This window comes from Hordeum vulgare, chromosome 7H (assembly GCF_904849725.1).
Source record: "Hordeum vulgare subsp. vulgare chromosome 7H, MorexV3_pseudomolecules_assembly, whole genome shotgun sequence".
In the NCBI taxonomy this organism is placed as follows: domain Eukaryota; kingdom Viridiplantae; phylum Streptophyta; class Magnoliopsida; order Poales; family Poaceae; genus Hordeum; species Hordeum vulgare.
In genome coordinates this window covers 58,011,592-58,031,789 of record NC_058524.1, presented here as the reverse complement: position 1 = coordinate 58,031,789, position 20,198 = coordinate 58,011,592, and the positions used below count along the sequence as shown (strand labels likewise).

Genomic DNA, 20,198 nt, shown 5'->3' with positions numbered 1-20,198 from the left:
AATAATGCCAATTTTATGTCGAAAAAAGTAAAATAATAATGTCAATTTTGCTGCAAGGAAAACCACACCGTGTTCAAACGGAATGGATTTCCCTTTGGCCAAAGCCGAGACGGTGAAGAGGTGGCGAGGAGACAGGAAACGGAGCTCATCAACCTCGATTAAGCCAGCAGGCATGTCTCGACAAGTCGACAGCTGTTCACTTGCGCACCCTCCTCACGCCTAGTCTGGTGGGACCACGACGTGAGCCCCGACAAAAGATATTCCATCATGGATCACCATCCGAGATGCAGAGAGAGAACCAACGATCTCATCTAGAGGAAAAAAAAGGAACATGAACTGATTATTTAATCATTTTCTCATTCGGAAAAAAAGGACGTGGGTGGGTGCTCGATCTTAACGGCAGTCTCCGCCCGGGCGCCCGCAGCTTGGACGAGCGAGACAAAGCGGCATTGACGAGGCCGCGACGCGCGACGGCGCCGGCGCCCGCCATGGAAGTGGAATCAGCCGCCGAGCTGCAGGGCCGGAGGCCGCCGTCGTGGCGCCGCACGGTGGCCGTCCAGGCCGCGCTCTGCCTCGCGCTCTACGCGGCCTTCAGCCTCGGCGAGCCGCAGCTCCGGCCGCGGGGCGTCGGCCGCGGGCGGCGCGGCCGCGGAGCCGTCTCCTTCCTCAGCGTCGCGGGCGGCGCGCGGTCGCCCGCTGACCAGGATCGGCTCCTGAGGCAGGTGCGTGCGTGCGCGCGCCTCTGTATGCAATCTCAGCGTTCGATTTCTCGTCTTCCGCACCCGCATCCTCTCCGCGTCGCCCTTCGATTTGCGATCGTTTCGGGTGCTCTGGTTCGCCTCTGCTGGGGGGATCGCTTCCTGGTGCCACGGATTCGTTTGGGCGCGCGCGCTTTGGCTAACCCCATCCTGCTCGTAACATTTCCGTACGTTTAGGGTGTGCTGCTGCTGCTGCTGCGTGGATACTGGCCAGGAACTGCAGTTACCGCGCCGAGTGTGCGTGCCACCGAAGAAATTGTAACCGTCCACGATGGTTGATTGCTTCGCCTCCGCGATGCTGTTATGAAAAGCGGTGGTATCTGCTAATTGCTGCCTCGCAATGCTGTTATAGAAAATTGCTAGTATTTGGTATTGGTAATGTAGCCGAAATGCCGAATACATTTTTCATCAGTCAATATGGCCAAGCATCTCTGTGAAGCTCACAGCATTCGGAGAAGTCTATTACTACTAGTCTTTGTTAGTTGCTAACTAAAATGGCTTCATTGAGAACAAAGGGCATTCTGAATGGATTTTGCTTACTGTATGTGTCACCGAAAGGGCCCATCCTTGTTGGGGGTGAGTGGTTGCATAATGTCACTGATTCTGCCCAATCAGTTGATGGCCTACACATTTGCAGATCTAAGACTGATATCCAGTGATAATCTATAGGGTGGGCATTGGACTTACCTGGGATGATGGAACATGCAACATGTTCGCCCTAGTGAGGTACATGTGCCCATCATGACCGATAACCTGAGTCATGACCATCTATTAGTTAATGATCCAGTGTAGTGTGTTCACATAACTAAGCGACATATTAGTCTGATCTCTACCGACCCTTTCCTGGCACATTTTATTTTCCAACCATCCTTTCTTGGCATATTGTGCTCTGGATCTCAAAGGAAGTGACTCAGTTCTGTTTTTATATGTTTCCTGTGGCCTAGGAATGTTTTATGTCATGTGACATTGGTTAACAATTTTGCTCTTTCCCTGTCTTTAAGAAGACACCATCAGATTCATATTCTAGCAATGTTTTGTGGGTTTTATTCTTAATACTGAATATATATGCATTTTTATGAAGATGGAAAGCACAGCAAAGATTTATGAAGTCAAGTTAGTGCTGGATGTTGCCCGATTTGGGGATGACCCACTCTGGCAAAATGTAAGTACTCTAATTCTTGCTAATAAAGTAATAATACCGAAATACTGTGTAAATGTGTGAAGCATACCGTTCTCCATTACTGATGTAGTAGGTATAGGAGAGATTTCAGTTGGCCCAACTAACTAAACCAAATTCTAACTTGTCCTCTATTTCTCTGTCTTCCAGGGTTCTCTGCACTTCCAAGCTCTGAATATCCCCTGGTATACTAGTTATTCCTATCTGAAAGCTCATATGGTGTGCTCTCTAATGTGTGTGCATTGTATGCCATGAAAATCCGCTTCATCCTCAGGTATTCCACTGCATCACATGGGCAGATTGTTAGTAATTTCTTGAAGAAAGTGAAGATGCCATACGACCAAATTCTGGAAATTGTTGGTGTTGACACAGGGCCTCTTGAGGTATTATATTTTATTGGTGAACAGTTTTGAACTTCTTGTAGCAGGCAGCGTACCTGACAAACAACACGTTGTCTGTGCACTGAGTATGTGATTATATTAGCATCTTGCAATCAATAATGATCATCAATTATTCTACCTTTACTTGAGTATTTTTTTTTACCTCCTTATTATCCCCCTTGCACTGATTAGTTCAGACTCTGCAATCTTTTTTGGCACAATATGGTTGCAATTTAAATTTCTGCCAGGATTGCTTTATATGGAGAGTTTGTGCGATATCGTGGAATTGGCTGGCCTTTATGGATTCTTTCTGATTGATTTTCTCATTTGGTTAAAGGATCTTCTGCATGATGGCAAAATGAGCAATTCTAGCAGGGAACAAATTACATGGCTGGAGCAAATACTAGCGCTGACCAGCAATAACTGGTACTCCCTCCGTTCCTAAATAGTCTTTTTAGAGGTTTCACTAGTGGACTACATACGGATGTATATAGACATATTTTAGACTATAGATTCACTCATTTTGCTCCGTATGTAGACCCCTAGTGAAATTTCTTAAAAGACTTATATTTAGAAACGGAGGGAATATATGTTTACTCGAATATGCCTGTTTAACAATTGTTTTTGTACTATTGAAGGAACAAATGATTCTAGTTTATGCACCAGTAACAATTGTTGAAGGAAGAAATGATTCTAGTCTATACACTAGTTCCTCCTGCTCGTATGAGCTGCATTACTATTCTGTCTTCATGTTCTGGAAAAGCAATGCATATATATTCTTCATCAGTGGATTGTGTAATAGTGCACGTTCAATTCATAGAAGAATTAGAGGGTCAACAACTCAGCATCAGCTTGAACATAGTATAACAAAATACTAAATAATCTCTTTCAAGGAAAAAAGTACTGAGGGAATTACTATGCTTATTGCAAAAGGTGACATATGAACATGTATGCACACATGTTGGTATTAAGGTTGTAAGGTCTAACATTATTTTTATTTTAAGCCAGGAAAATAGTTGTTGGATATAATCCATTAGTTGATTGCAACAAGATGCGCACAACAAAAATAACAAAGTTCTGTGAGCCGCTTCGGCAGATTTTTGAAACATATGCAGTGGTAATTTCTTCTTTTCTGGGACAAGCTCTAATTTCTATTCTCTTCGTTGATGAAAACTTCATATCAATGATTGCTTATCCTTGGCTGCTTCATATACAGAATGCATATGTAAGCACAGGAGGTTCTTGTGGACACTTCCATCATGACAATTCAATGTCATATATTCAAAACCCCATCCCTGGAGATCAAACGAATTTAGATGGTTTCTTCTTGCATAGAGTCAGCTCTCTGGAAATGGTGAGTTTAGGCTGACAGTTGCTCCTTTTTTTTCTTCTGAATATTAGATTGAAACACTAGAATTTGCATGTAACTGTTTTTTTTGTGTGTGAACTTGTCAGGAAACACTGTTGATAAACTTAGACGGCGAGGTTGTTCAAAGATCTGTAGTTCACCAGCGTGGAAGGGAAGCCATGTAAATGCCTTCTTTTCACTCTCTAGTCAACAATGCAAACATGCCGATTCTATTTTCAGGATTGATGGCTCTGTATTCAGTTGTTCATTTACATATTTTGTGTTTGTCAATAGAAAGATTTCTGCCATTTCTTGTACTGAATTTGAAGTCCCCATCCTCTACAAGACAGTTCTCTTTTTCTCGTTCATAAAAGCGCCCATCACTATCGTAATTATACCATAAGTATATGATTTGTAAATAGTATTTGCCATTTGTTAATACTGTACTCCCGTAAATGTCAGCATACGCTGGGTGTTCCAGCGGTTTTGGGGATTCAGGAGTTTATATATTCGTACTGTTTAACCATCTATCTTTGCTGCAAAAGTGAATATTTTACACTGAGAATTTCTGAATCGAGCTACAAGTGGATAGGCGCCAGCACAAGCTGGTCTCTGGTTCAGAATTTCAGGTACTGGATGCAGTGCAAAGCTTTCATTCTACTAGCCTTCGAACAGCTCCGACAACTGATTCTCCAGCTCCTCCACGGTGCGCCCTGCCGGCACCTCAACCTCCGGGTGGTCGCCGAGGTACCGGCGGTACGCCGGCACGACATTCCCCGACACAGTTCTCCGGAGGGCGGCCCGCAGCGCCGGGCTGGGCACCTTCCAGCCTCCCTGCATGATGCACGTGTTCTCCAAAGCCAAGTAAAATGCGCTCAGCGGGTTCCGTCGCCGGAGGACGTTCAAGGCTCCCGGCTTCCCGTCAAGGCGCGACACGACGGGTCCCCAGGACATCTGCAGGTAATCTTTGATGTACCCTTCCATGCGCTCCTCGCGGGCGAGCACCCAGCCGGGCGGCAGGAGCATGCTGAGGTCGGAGCGCACGGCGCGGCGCAGGATGGCGCTCGTGTTGTTCAGCATGAAGATGTGCCTCAGCCCCGGGAACGCGAGCGCGGCCGACTTCTCCTCCAGCACCGCCTCCAGGCACGAGATCAGCTCCGTCACCAGGCCGCCCTCGTCGGGCGCGAGCGGCGAGTCGGAATCGGCGTTGCCGCCGGCGAGGACGAAGTAGAGGGACACGCGGTTGCGCAGCATGCAGCGGAGGTAGCCCATCCAGAAGCCGACGCACGGGTGCACCTCGCCGCCCTGCGGCATCCGCCACGGGTACTGGGGCGCGCGTATGAACGCCCTGAGGTCGCGCACGCAGCGCCGGGACGCGTCCACCAGGCCGGCCAGTGCGGCGTCGGACGCGGCCGAGACGGGGTGGGAGGGGGGCCACGAGAACATCCTGGCGAGGCCGGGGTAGGCCTCCGAGACCGGGGCGTGCACGTCGAGCGCCGCCAGCAGCTTCGACGGGGAGCTCCCAAGCGCGGCCACGGAGCCGGCCAGCCTCAGCATCGCGCCGGCGCTCTCGGCCGCGAGCTGCCCCAGCGCCGCCAGCTCCGCCGCCGCGGCGTCGTTGACCGGGCTGCGGACCTCCCGGTGCCGGTGGCGGAAGACGCGCTCCATGGTGCCCAGCGCCTGCGCCCACGCCCTGACCCTCCTCCCGACCTCCCGCCGCGGGAGGCTTCGTCGCTCGTCCATGTCCAGCACCCAGCCGACGTCAAAGCCGGCAAGCCATTGACGCAGCGCGTCCGCACGCGGAGCGGCGGCGGCGGCGGAGAAGGCGGGGAGGAGGAGGACCATGCGCTGCAGGTGTTTGTCGACGTCGGCCAGGACGCAGGAGAAGGACGGGGTGATCGGGCGGAAGCTGGTGGGATCGACCTCGGCGAGCACGGACGGGGAGAAAAAGGAGACGTGGCGCCGGAACTCGCGCGGATCGTCGGGGCAGTACTCGTCCGTGGTGGCGGAGCCGTCGTCGCTGTCGACGGAGGGGTCGGAGAGGGAGGTCGGGCTGCTGCCTCCGCTGCTGGAGCTGATCTCGTGGTGCCCATGCATGGCGGCTGGTGTGCTGTGGACCTGTGGTCAGGTCAGTCAATGGAGTCCAACTCCAAGCGTGGCCGAAGTAGTGGAGTAGCGCTGGGGAAGAATTGTGGCTAGCGTCAACAAGAATGCACGCGTGCCGGAACGGTCTGGGCCGGAGAGGCGCGAGTGCGAAACCGTGGGTTCTCCCGGTCTGGTCAATCGGCACGGAGGGCAAGTAGGATCTGCTGATTTGGACACCTCTGAACCCCCGGGATCAGGCGAGGTGATGGCGGGAGCTCAGAACGTTAGCTGCGTTGTTTGAAAAAGACAAGTGAAGAGGACGGTGCTTAGTTTAAACACAAGGGATAGTCATCGTTTCTTAACTATACATGAAAAGAGGAAGGCTTGTTGTACATTTTTTTTTTTGCAATTATATACTCAACACTTCCCGCAATCGAAGGGGCACCATGGCTGGCGTAAAGACCGGATCGAAACTCCTCGAAGGTCATCCGAGGTAAGCCTTCGGTCATGATGCCGACAAATTGTTGAGAGGTGGGTATGTGAAGAACACGTACATGATCAAGGGTCAGCTGCTCTTGAACAAAGTGAATGTTAAACTCGATGTGCTTGGTACGACGATGATGCACCAGGTTGGCGGAGAGATTATCGCAGTACACCACAGTGGCCTTGTCGACATGAAATAGAAGCTCAAGGAGAAGCTGACGAAGCCAGGAGCACTTGACAACCACGCTAGCCACCGCATGTACTCTGCCTCGGCACTGGAACGAGAGACTGTGGGCTGCCACTTGGACAACCACAAGATAAGTGATGGACCAAGGTAGACACAATATCCCGAGGTGGAACACTGCGTGTCGGGGCAGCCGACCCAGTCAGCATTGGTGTAGTCGGTGATGTCGGTGGTGGTGGTGGCACGGAGCAAGATGCCGAGATCCATGGTGTCGTGGATGTAGCGAAGAATCCGCTTCACTGAAGTCCAGTGAGCATCTCGTGGAGCATGCATATGAAGTCAGACCTGCTAGACGGCATACTGCAACTCTGGTCATGTGAGAGTAAGGTACTAAAGAGCACTAATGATAGACCGCTAGGACGAAGCATCTGGAGTGGGTGACCCATCAATGGCAGAAAGCTTGGCCTTCGTGTCGACATGCGTGGGGGTGGCTTTGGAATGAAGCATCCCAGCATGATCAAGAAGCTCATGAGCATACTTCCGCTGGTGAAGGAAGAAGCCATCCGCACGACGCACCACCTCGATGCCGACGAAGTAGTGCAGAGGCCCCAAGTCCTTCATGGAGAACTCGATGCGAAGACGATCGATGAGCCGTCGAAGAAGAGAAGGGTTGCATGTCGTCAAGATGATGTTGTCGAGGTAGAGGAGCAGATAGGCAGGGGCATCACCCTGGTGATAGATGAACAACGAAGCATCGAAGCGAGTGGAGCGGAAGCCGAGCTAGCGAAGAAACGCTGTGATGCGCTGGTACCAGACGCATGGGGCCTGCTTGAGCCTATACAACAAGCGCGAAAGCACACACACATGGTCCGGGTGTGTATCATCGACGATGTTGAGGAACGTCGCACGGGAAACCCAAAAAATTCCTACGCTCACCAAGATCAATCTATGGAGATCAACATCTACGAGAGGGGGGAGTGCATCTACATACCTTTGTAGATCGCTAAGCGGAAGCGTATATAACGCGGTTGATGTAGTCGAACGTCTCCACGATCCAATCACGATTCGTCCCGCGATCCATCACGATCCGCCCCGATCTAGTGCCGAACGAACGTCACCTCCGTGTTCAACACACGTACAGCTCGATGACATTCTCCGCCTTCTTGATCTAGCAGGAGGGGGCGGAGAGATAGATGAGTTCTCCGTCAACACGACAGCATGGCAGCGGTGTTGGTGGAGCTGATCCGGCAAGGCTGTGCCGTGCGCTACCGAATTGATCTAGAGGTGGAACGAATTAGAGGAGGTAGAGAGAGAGAGAGAGTTGTGCCATGACCTTTTTGGGTGTGGTTTGCCGCCATGGCCTTTTCGGGTGCAGCTGCCCTCTCTCCTTTCCAATATATATAAGAGGGAGGGGAAGGGGTGGCGCCCTACGGAAAATCACTAGGGTTGTCTCACGGCCCCAAGAGGAGTCCTCCTCCTCCAATTGGGGTAGTGGAGGTGCTAGGAGGAGTCCTCTTCTTATTCGGACTCCTCTCCACCTCCTCACTTTGGGTGCATAGGCCCATAGGGGCTGGTCGCCCAGCCCACCAGGGGCTGGTGCGCCACCTCTTAGGCCTATGTGCCCCCCCGGGGTGGGTGGCCCCTCCTGGTGAAACTTCGAAATCCATTCGTCACTCTCAGTACTTTATCAGTAATGCCCGAAACCTTTTCAGAACCCGTATACCTCCTTCCTATATATCAATCTTCGTTTCCGGACCATTCCAGAACTCCTTGTGATGTCTGGGATCACATCCGGGACTCTGAACAACCTTCAATCACCAACATACTTAACTCAATAATACCGAATTGTCACTGAACCTTAAGTGTGCAATCCTTGCGGGTTCGAGGATAATGCAGATATGACGTGAGACACTCTTCGGTCAATAACCAATAGCGGGACCTGGATGACCATATTGGCTCCTACATATTCTACAAATATCTTTCTCGGTCGAACCACAATGTCAAGGATTCAATCAATCCCGTATACTGTTCCCTTTGTCCATCGGTATGTTACTTGCCCGAGATTCGATCGTCGGTATCTCCATACCTAGTTCAATCTTGTTACCGACAAGTCTCTTTACTTGTTCTGTAATACAAGATCCCGTGACTAACTCCTTAGTCACATTGCTTGCAAGCTCATTGTGATATTGTATTACCAAGTGGGCCTAGAGATACCTCCCCGTCATGTGGAGTGACAAATCCCAGTCTTGATTCACGCCAACCCAATAGACATCTTCAGAGATACCTGTAGAGCACCTTTATAGCACCCATTTACGTTGTGACGTTTAATACACATAAGGCATTCCTCTGGTGCCCGGGAGTTACATGATCTCATGGTCATAGAAACAGATACTTGACATGTAGAAAATAGTAGCAATAAAATGGCACGATCACATGCTACATTCATAGTTTGGGTCTTGTCCATCACATCATTCTCCTAATGATGTGATCCTGTTATCAAATGACAACTCATGTCTATGGTCAGGAAACCTTGACCATCTTTGATCAACGAGCTAGTCTTTAGAGGCTCACTAGGCATAGTGTGTTGTCTATGTATCCACACATGTATTTGAGTTTCCAATCAATACAATTATAGCATGGATAATAATCGATTATCATGAACAAGGAAATATAATAATAACTAATTTATTATTGCCTCGAGGGCATATTTCCAACACACGAACCCCGTGGGTTGCCGACAGAACACATGCTCCTCGAGATGACCATGAATAAAGACATTGGAGACATCCATGTGGTCCACTAGCAGGCGCGAGACGCCGTGAGCTGAAGGATGGTGCAAACCGTCCCTGGTTTGACAACCAGAGAAAATGTATTCATAAAGTCAATGTCAGACGCTGTCAAAAACCACGAACTATCCAACCCGCCTTATAGCAGTCAAGGGTACATCAGGATGTAACTTGTGCTTGAAGACCCACTTCACGATGGTGATGTTGGTGTGCGAGGGTCGTCGGGTAAGCTGTCATGTACATTTGCATTGGAGGGCATCAAACGCCTCTTGCATCGCAGTGAGCCAGAGTGGGTCGCGTAGGGCCGCCCGGGCAAGAAGTCGACAAGGGCGACGGTGCGGGAGTGGATGTCATACAAACATACTCATCCGAGGTATACCACATGATTTGACGGAAGATGCATGCGCGTGCACGGGTAGTAGGACCCATGGGTGGTGGCGATACAGTGATGCGAGACAACGAACCCAAGGGTGCATCACCTGAAGCAGTAGCGGGCTAGGCTGGCCCGACCGTGGCAACAAAAGATCCCACAGTGTGAGTGGCTGAGGAGAGCGTCGTGTCGCCCAAGTCGGGGAGGGAGCCCGTGGAAGCCGCAAGGCTGGGGGCCGCAACAACCGAGTGGGCAACCAAACCTGGGGAGATCACAGGAGCCGGCGGCACGGGGGTAGGTCCATCAAAAATCGAAAGAGCCTGATGCCGCGGTAGGCCGACCGTGGGCAAAGAGGACACCACCACCTGTTCCTGCGCAAACGGGAAGCAATGCTCATCCAAATACATGTGTCATGATGTGATGACACGGTGGGACACCAAGTCATAGCAGCGGTAGCCTTTTGTGTTAGTCGGGTAACCGAGGAATACACAAGGTAATGAGTGTGGAACAAGTTTGTGAGGGGTGGTGGAAGTTATGCTAGGATAAACGAAAATCCGAACACCTTTGTAGGATGGAGGGGTGCTAAAGAGAAGATGGTGTGGGGGGGCATAGTTCCATCGAGTGATGCATAGGTTAACAAGGAGGGTGATGGTAGCAAGAGCATCAGGCCAGGACTCAGGCGGCATATGAGCATGGAATAGAAGGGTACGAACACAATCATTGAGAGTGCAAATAATGCGTTCAAAGCCGTTTTGCGGTGATATGTATGGACAAGCGAGGCGAAAATGGTGCCATGGGTGGAGAGAAGGTTGCGGATGGTGAGGTTGTCGAATTCTTTCATGTATTTGTTTGACGAGCATGTATGGGGCGACCAAATTGTGTAGACACATAGGAATAAAAGGTGATGAATATAGCGGGAACATTGTATTTACTACAAAGGGGAAACATCCACACAAAACGTGAGTAATCATCCAGTATGAGAAGATAATAAAGGTAACCTGAACTACTTGGTGTAGGGGAGGTCCATACGTCACTATGTGTCAACTCAAAAGGAAAATACGCAACTGTGGATGAAAAATTAAAAGGAAGATAGACATGTTTGCCTAAACGACATAGGTATGAGCATCCGTTTTATTACATGAAAAAGGAAAAACTCACATTATTTGACAAAGCGAAGTGGAGCTAGGACGCCCAAGGCGAGCATGCCAAAGATTGACGCCTACGAAAGAGCCGGTGGTGCAGCAGGAGAGGATGACAACGGATGCACATGACATAGGTCGTCGGGATTGTCACATCGGTGAAGTACTATCCGGATACGAGTGTCCTTCATAGAGAAACCAAATTCGTCAAATTCCACATTTACATAATTATCACGAGAAATTTGACGAATACAAACTAAATTTTGAATGGGATGTGGAGAAACAATGACATTATTAAGAGAAAATTGTCTAGATGATGATGGGAAGTTAGCAGAACCAATATGAGAAATAGGAAGACCGACACCCTTACCGATAATGCTGTGAGAGGAGGTGTGCTGATGCAACAAAAGACCTTCCAACGGCGCCAGAAACACGTGCTGACGGGAGACTTCTCTTGTCTTGATTCTCCTCAGCAACGACACCAGGAGTCCTTCTGCTACGGCTATGCCTTTAGGGACTTCCTAGGCAAATATGTAAAGGATTTCCCCGTGGCCTTGGAGTCTTGCATTGGTGTTCCCTCGAAGCGGAAAGGGTGATGTAGCGCAACGATGGTAAGTATTTCCCTCAGTTTTGAGAACCAAGGTATCGATCCAGTGAAGGAGTATCACAAGTACCTGCACAAACACAAAGAACCTGCACCCAATGCTATGAAGGGTTGTCAATCCCTTATAGATTGTTTGCCAAGTGATAACTGAAAGCAACAAAGTAACAAAGCAAAGTAAAAGCGGAGGTGTAAACGATAGGTGTGAATAGACCCCGGGGCCGTAGTGTTCACTAGTGGCTTCTCTCATGAAAGCAAGTAGACGGTGGGTGAACAAATTACTGTCGAGCAATTGATAGAACCGCGCAAAGTCGTGACGTTATCTATGGCAATGATTATATCTATAGACATCACGTTCAAAACAAGTAGACCGATACTTTCTGCATCTACTACTATTACTCCACACGTCGACCGCTATCCAACATGCATCTAGTGTATTAAGTCCAAAAGAACAGAGTAACGCCTTAAGCAAGATGACATGATGTAGATGGACAATCTCATATCTACGACAAAGCCCACCTTGTTACCCTTGATGGCAACTACACGATGTGTGCCTTGCTGCCCCTACTGTCACTGGGAAAGGTCACCACACGGTAAGAACCCAAAACCAAGCACTTCTCCCATTGCAAGAATCATAGATCTAGTTGGCCAAACAAAACCCAAGACTTGGAGAGACTTACAAGGATATCAAATCATGCATATAAGAAATCAGCAAAGACTCAAATATATATCATAGATAATCTGATCACAAATCCACAATTCATCAGATCTTGACAAACACACCGCCAAAGAAGATTACACCGGATAGATCTCCATGAAGATCATGGAGAACTTTGTATTGAAGATCCAAGAGAGAAAAGAAGCCATCTAACTACTAACTACGGACCCGTAGGTCTGAAGTGAACTACTCACGAGTCATTGGAGGGGCGATGATGTTGATGAAGAAGCCCTCCAACTCCAAAGTCCCCTCCAGCAGGGCATCGGGAAGGGTCTCCAGATGAGATCTCGCGGAAACGGAAGCTTGCGGCGGCGGAAAAGTGTTTTCGTGGATGCCCTGATTTTTTCTGGATTTTTAAGGAATTTATAGGCCAAAGACCTAGGCCAGGGGAGCACCAGGGGGGCACAAGCTTGGTTGCTGCGGCCTCCCCTGGCCGCGACAACATGGCTTGTGAGCTCCCTATGGGCCCACTTTCTTGGCCCTCAAGCCTCGTGATCTTCTTCCGTTCTGGAAAAAATCATTTTGGGGATTTTATTCCGTTTGGACTCCGTTCCAAAATCAGATCTGAAAAGAGTCAAAAAACACAGAAAAAACAGGAACTGACACTTGGCACTGAGTTAATAAGTTAGTCCCAAAAAAGATATAAAAGGTAAACAAAACATCCAAAGTTGACAAGATAACAGCGTGAAACCATAAAAAATTATAGATACGTTTGAGACGTATCAAGCATCCCCAAGCTTAACTCCTGCTCGTCCTCGAGTAGGGAAGTGATAAATAATGAATTTTTGATGTTTCATGCTACCTAGCATAGATGTCCTTTGTAATCCTCTTATGTGACGTGAATGTTCAGATCCATTAGATTCAAAATAATAGTTTTCTATTGACGTGGAAACATTAATACTTCAAGCAAACTAGCAAAGTAATCAGGAACTTTCAAAATAACAAGGCCAAAAGAAAGTTATCCCTACAAAATCATATAGTCTGGCTATGCTCTATCATCATTGCACAACGAATTTAAATCATGCACAACCCTCGTATTGGCCAAGTAATTGTTTTCACACCTTTAATTTCTCAAACTATTTCAAATCTCACGCAATACATGAGCGTGAGCCATGGTTTTAGCACTATAAGTGGTGTGGGGTGTGGTGGAGGTTGCAAGACAAAAAAAGAAGAAGATGGTCACATTGACTAGGCATATCAATGAGCTGTGGAGATGCTCATTAATAGATATCAACGTGAATGAGTAGGGATTGCCATACAAATGATGCACTAGAGCTAAGAGTATGTGAAATCTCTTAAAGAAAACTAGTGGGTGTGCATCCAACTTGCTTGCTCACGAAGACCTAAGGCAATTTTGAGGAAGCCTATCATTGGAGTATAAAATCCAAGTTATGTAATGAAATTTTCCCACTAGCTATATGGTGGTGGCAAAACGAGAGACTCTCAATCATGAAGATCATGGTGCTTAATATGCACAAGTGTGGAAAGGTGGTAGCATTGTCCCTTCTCTCTTTTTCTCTCATTTCATTTTTTTTGGATGGGCTCTTTTGGCCTATTATTTTATTTTATTTTGGTGGGCATCTTTGGCCTATTTTATTTCCTGACATGCGACAATGCTCCATATATGATGATCATCACACTTACAACTCAAAACTTAGAGCAACGATGACTCTATATGAAATGCCTTCGGTAGTGTACCGTGACAATGATCTAGCATGGCATAGACATAAATGGAAACATCATGCTAGCTATCTTATGATCATGCAATGGCAATGTAGACGTGGTGGCACATGTCATGGTGGTAGTTGCATGGCAATATATCTCGGAATGACTTTGAAAAAGCCATAGTAGGTAGGTATGGTGGCTGTTTTGAGGGAGGCTAATGGTGGGTTTTGTGCACCGGCGAAAGTTGCACGATAGTAAAGAAGATAGTGATGGTGGAAGGTGAAAGTGCATCTAAACCATGGACTCAACATTAGTCATGAATAACTCATATACTTGTTGCAATTTTTTTATTAGTAATCGAAACAAAGCATTTAACGCATACTCCTAGGGGAAGGGTTGGTAGGTATAAACCATCACGCGATCCCGACCGCCACACAAAGGATGACAATCAATAGACTAATCATGCTCAGACTTCATCACATAGCGGTTCACCATACGTGCATGCTACGGGAATCACTAACTTCAACACAAGTATTTCTAGATCCACAACACCTTACTAATATAACTTCAATATTACCATAACCACAACTCAAAACTAGTTGAGATGAATCAAACTTCTCTAACTATTCAATGCACATGAAGGTGGAAGTTTTCGTATCCCTTTGGATAACTACCCCTTTTGAGACTACTTTCATAGCATAGATCAACTACCAAGCCATGCACCGCCGTGCTCTAAAAGATATAAGTGAAGCACATAGAGCAAAATCAACTAGCTCAAAAGATATAAGTGAAGCATATGTGAGCTGAATTGTCTACCAAAGGATATAAGTGAAGCTCGACAAAATCTCGGTGAGTGCATGTCTCTCTCTCTAGGTGTGCAGCAAGGATGATTGTGACACAACAAAAATAAAAGACTCCTACGATACAAGACGCTCCAAGCAAAACACATAACATGTGGTGAATAAAAATATAGTCCCAAGTAACGTTACCGATGGATTGAAGACGAAAGAGGGGATGCCTTCCCGGGGCATCCCCAAGCTTAGGCTTTTACGGCATCCTTGAATCTCTTGGGGTGACTTGGGCATCCCCAAGCTTGAGCTCTTACCACTCTTTATCTTTTTGTCCATAAGAACTTCACCCAAAACTTGAAAACTTCACAACACGAAACTTAAACAGAAACTCGTGATAACATTAGTATAAGAAAGCAAATCATCACTTCCTTAGGTACTTTAGCAAACTTGAATTCTACTTATTTTGATGTTGGGTTACTGTATTTTCAATCTTCCATGGCTAATACCCCCCGATACTATCCATAGTTTCATCAAAATAAGCAACCAACACAACAAAAACAGAATCTGTTAACAACAGACTAGTTTGTAGCAATCTGTATACTTCGTATACTTCTGCTACTTCAAAACTTCTTAACAATTACGACGGTCTGAATAATTCGCGTAGCAATCAGCAGCAAAAATAATCAACTCAAAAGCTCTTACAGAAAAAAATGAAAATTCGTTTCGTGAGCAGAAAGTTGCTGTCTTTTTCAGCATGACCAAACGATCATCCCCAAGATTAATCATAACGGTTTTGCTTGGCACAAACGCAAAAAGAAACACAAAAAACACAATCATAACAGAATTATGAAAGTGTGGAAAACACAAAACAGAAAGAAAAAGGATAGATTCGTTGGGTTGCCTCCCAACAAGCGCTTTTGTTTAACGCCCTTAGCTAGGCAAAAGATGATGGAATCACGTATAGTCATCTTTGGTGCTCAAACCATAAGTAGCGTGATCATTTATCATCTTAAGATCTTCATCTTTGTTGGATGACTCACCACTAGCTTTAGGAACAAAAACAGATTTGCCGGTCTTTTTGAGAGTGAGATTTGGAGTACTTTGCACAGCGGCAAAAGCGGAACCCAAGTTGGTTATGACATCTTCTAGTTTGCCAATTCTAGAAGAATCATTAACTATAAGTTCCTTCTCCCTTAATTTTTTCAAAAAATTTCCCACTTTGGATCCGTACTGAGTAATTTGATTGTGGATCTTTCTATCCAAACCCTCAATAAGTTCAATTGTGGCAATTTTGTTTTCAATAGCGTCAAGCCTTTGCATCACGTGTTCCAAGGTTAAGATAGTTCCATTAACCATGAGCGGGGGTGAGCCTACCAAATTCATGATAGCTCCATAGGAGTCAACAGTATGGCTCCCCAGAAAATTCCCGCCTACGATGGTATCAAGAATATACCTATTCCAAGGAGAGATTCCAACATAAAAACTGCGAAGAAGGACGGTAGTGGATTGCTTACAAGTAGATCTACTTTGGGTATTGCAAATCCTATATCAAGCGTCCTTTAAATTTTCTTCCTCATTCTGCCTGAAATTGAGAACTTCATTCTCAGGGGTATCGTTAGGAGTAGTGGGTCTAGCCATTGATGGACTATCCCACACACAAACGAGCAGGAAGTAAACGGGCAAAAGAGAACGGAAAAAAGGCAAAAGGAAAAAGAAAACGGCAAAGGAGAAAGGCAAATGAAAACGACAAATGTGAAGTGGGGGAGAGGAAAACGAGAGGCAACTGGCAAAAAAGTAAATGCAGGAGATGAGTTTGTGAGACCTACTTGGATAGATCTTGATCTCTCCTTCCCCGGCAACAGCGCCAGAAATACTTCTGATGATGCAACAAAAGACCTTCCAACGGCACCAAAAACACGTGCTGACGGGAGACTGCTCTTGTATTGATTCTCCTCAGCAACGGCACCAGGAATCCTTCTGCTACTGCTACGCCTTTAGGGACTTCCTAGGTAAATATGCAAAGGATTTCCCCGTGGCCTTGGAGCCTTGCGTTGGTGTTCCCTCGAAGCGGAAAGGGTGATGTAGCGCAGCGGTGGTAAGTATTTCCCTCAGTTTTGAAAACCAAGGTATCGATCCAGTGAAGGAGTATCACAAGTACCTGCGCAAACACAAAGAACCTGCACCCAACGCTATGAAGGGGTTGTCAATCCCTTATAGATTGTTTGCCAAGTGATAACTGAAAGCAAAAAAGTAACAAAGCAAAGTAAAAGCGGAGGTGTAAACGATAGGTGTGAATAGACCCGGGGGCCGTAGTGTTCACTAGTGGCTTCTCTCATGAAAGCAAGTAGATGGTGGGTGAACAAATTACTGTCGAGCAATTGATAGAACCGCGCAAAGTCATGACGTCATCTATGGCAATGATTATATCTATAGGCATCACGTCCAAAACAAGTAGACCGATACTTTCTGCATCTACTACTATTACTCCACACGTCGACCGCTATCCAGCATGCATCTAGTGTATTAAGTCCAAAAGAACAGAGTAACGCCTTAAGCAAGATGACATGATGTAGATGGACAATCTCATATCTACGACAAAGCCCACCTTGTTACCCTTGATGGCAACTACACGATGTGTGCCTTGCTGCCCCTACTATCACTGGGAAAGGTCACCACACGGTAAGAACCCAAAACCAAGCACTTCTCCCATTGCAAGAATCATAGATCTAGTTGGCCAAACAAAACCCAAGACTCGGAGAGACTTACAAGGATATCAAATCATGCATATAAGAAATCAACAAAGACTCAAATATATATCATAGATAATCTGATCACAAATCCACAATTCATAAGATCTCGACAAACACACCGCCAAAGAAGATTACATCGGATAGATCTCCATAAAGATCATGGAGAACTTTGTATTGAAGATCCAAGAGAGAGAAGAAGCCATCTAGCTACTAACTACGGACCCGTAGGTCTGAAGTGAACTACTCACGAGTCATTGGAGGGGCGATGATGTTGATGAAGAAGCCCTCCAACTCCAAAGTCCCCTCCGGCAGGGCACCGGGAAGGGTCTCCAGATGAGATCTCGCGGAAACGGAAGCTTGCGGCGGCGGAAAAGTGTTTTCGTGGACGCCCTGATTTTTTCTGGATTTTTAGGGAATTTATAGGCCAAAGACCTAGGGCACGGGAGCGCCAGGGGGGCCACAAGCTTGGTTGCCGCGGCCTCCCCTTGGCCGCGGCAACAGGGCTTGTGGGCTCCCTGTGTGCCCACTTGCTTGGCCCTCAAGCCTCCTGATCTTTTTCCGTTCTGGAAAAAATCATTTTGGGGATTTTATTCCGTTTGGACTCCGTTCCAAAATCAGATCTGAAAAGAGTCAAAAACACAGAAAAAACAGGAACTGGTACTTGGCACTGAGTTAATAAGTTAGTCCCAAAAAAGATATAAAAGGTAAACAAAACATCCAAAGTTGACAAGATAACAGCGTGAAACCATCAAAAATTATAGATACGTTTGAGACGTATCAAGGTGGAGGTAATATAGGCGAGAGAGAGGGTACCCGGGTGAGCGGCCATGTGAGTGGAGGCTACGGTATCCATGAACGAGTCACCACTACTAGTGTATGAACTAGGAGGAGGCGCCTACTGAAGGGCGGCGAGGAGCGCAGGATCCGATGGAGGATACCCGGGGTAGCCGGGCAGGCCACCAGGGGGGGACCATATGCCGCATCAGGCATCACACTACTATAGCCAGGTGGTGCCATGGCGAGGAAGCGGGCGCACCTCCAGGGCCTAGTTGTATGGCGACTCCAACGCCCGGTTGTGGGGCGACACAGAGGGTCTGGTGGGCCTACATATGCGGGCCGAGGAGACCAGGGGGAGTCACCCGTGGTACCGGCATGGTATATGCGTGCACCACCCCCGTCTAGGGGTTATGGTCGCCGCTCCAAGGAGGCATCGGGTGATGATTGCCGGTCGGCGGCTGGTTGCCATTGTTGTGGCACTACTGTCCGTTGTGGCCACAATGTCGATTGCCATCGCCATTGTTGTGCGCCTGTTGCTACTGCTGTTAGGGTGGATGGGGAGCCACGAGTGCCGGAGGGCGCGGGAGGCAGTGGGACAAGGGCGTCGCAGGAGAGTCCAGTGGCAAGGGCGGCGTGGTCAGCACAAGTGTGCACGTTTTTCATCTGTCGTTCCTTGAGACAGAGATAGGCCACCGCCCGCTCGTAGGTGAGGTTAGCCATGAGGGCGAGGCTCGAGGCGGCGTTGCCAAAATCCTCATTGAGGCCGTCGATGAGGTGGATAGAAGAAGCTCATCCCCAACCTTGAATCCGATGTCGTTAAGCTCGGTGGAGAGGGTCTTGAGGCGCATGTAATATGCGTGAATGGTGGAGTCGTTTTGGTGACAACCAAAAAGCTCTTACTGCAAGAAGACGATCCGTTGAAGCTTTTTGTCGGTGAAGAGACCATTGATCTTGGTCCACACTATGTAGGCATCATCCCCGTTATGAACGAAAGTGTGGAAGATGTCCGACGAGATGCTGAGGAAAAACTACTGGATGAGGGTGGCACCGATGGCCATACAAACGGAGTCACAACACATGGTGAGGAACTCGACGGTGCCATCCACATGATCATGGAGGTGATACTCGTGGAAGAGGAGATTGAAATATGTCTTCCAAGACAAAAGTTGGACACGGTGTGGGAGAGTTTGATGGGAACATGATCGAAGATCAGGACGTCATGGATGTAGGCCACGTTGGGGGCAGAGGATGCGAAATCGAGCAATGAGGCAAAGGGATTGCTATTGTTGTAGGGAGTAATGGCGAGGGTTAGGGTTTAAGGTTGGTCGAAGGAGCAGCGCGACGAGGAGATGTGTGGGGCGACATATGGGAAGGTAGGTGCGGGACGAAAGCGGTCGGGTGGCACGACAACACGGAAGGTGCATCGGCGCGAGTGTGAGGAGAGGAGGAATGTCGTGACTGGGTAGCGGCGACAGCTGGGAGAAGCACCGGCGACGCGACTAAGGTTGAGAGGACTGAAGGAAGGCTGATATCATGTAGAGGAATAAGATGCAACTCTCAATGTATTTATCGGATACATATGCACTTATATGCATAATACAAAGGATATCCACATCATCAATTATACATGAAAAAAGAAGGGATTATTGAACAAGAAATACACATACAATAATATACTCAACATTTTCTACTATGTTGTTTATTTTGCAGCCACGCGGGTTTGCCGGACACCGTTAAGTAATAAAGCTACCCAAATAATAACCCTCACACGTGTAACATATTTGCACTTCGTCCACATGCGTTGATCCGCGTTAATACTCTTTTGCATGAATCTTGACAATGTTTGATGACTTTTGTATGCCATGTAGGTATCATCGTGTGTGTGGGCGTTGGAGAGTTCTTCCACATGACCCACAACGTGCGGTTGCCAACTGCATCATATGTGCGAATCAGTTTCCGCCCACACAATCAATACCTAGTCCGCGCGCATGTGGGTGAACCGCTCTTCGGCCACATGACACTCATACGTTGCTAGATGGCAACTGCAGTTGCGCATACGTGACAATTAGCTAAACACACATGACAACTATGATTCGTTGCTAGGTGGCAACTGCAGTTGCGCGAAAGTGGCAACTAGGTAAACATACATGACAACTATGATTAATCATACATGGCAACTATGGTTG

General features: G+C 47.5%; 2 protein-coding genes across 2 annotated transcripts; one reads left to right on the top strand and one right to left on the bottom strand.

Annotated features, from left to right (window-relative positions):
* The first annotated feature begins 301 nt into the window (after positions 1–301).
* LOC123410562 lies at positions 302–4,082 on the top strand. Its single transcript, XM_045103504.1, has 8 exons — positions 302–722; positions 1,840–1,920; positions 2,086–2,120; positions 2,210–2,318; positions 2,653–2,741; positions 3,324–3,432; positions 3,532–3,669; positions 3,771–4,082. Exons 1-8 carry the CDS (start codon positions 489–491, stop codon positions 3,846–3,848), a joined length of 873 nt encoding a protein of 290 aa, XP_044959439.1. The 5' UTR covers positions 302–488; the 3' UTR covers positions 3,849–4,082.
* Positions 4,083–4,170: 88 nt separating this feature from the next.
* LOC123410561 (exocyst complex component EXO70A1-like) lies at positions 4,171–6,283 on the bottom strand. Its single transcript, XM_045103503.1, has one exon. The coding sequence runs from the start codon at positions 5,758–5,760 to the stop codon at positions 4,324–4,326; it is 1,437 nt and encodes a 478-aa protein (XP_044959438.1). The 5' UTR covers positions 5,761–6,283; the 3' UTR covers positions 4,171–4,323.
* Between the last annotated feature and the right edge of the window lie 13,915 nt (positions 6,284–20,198).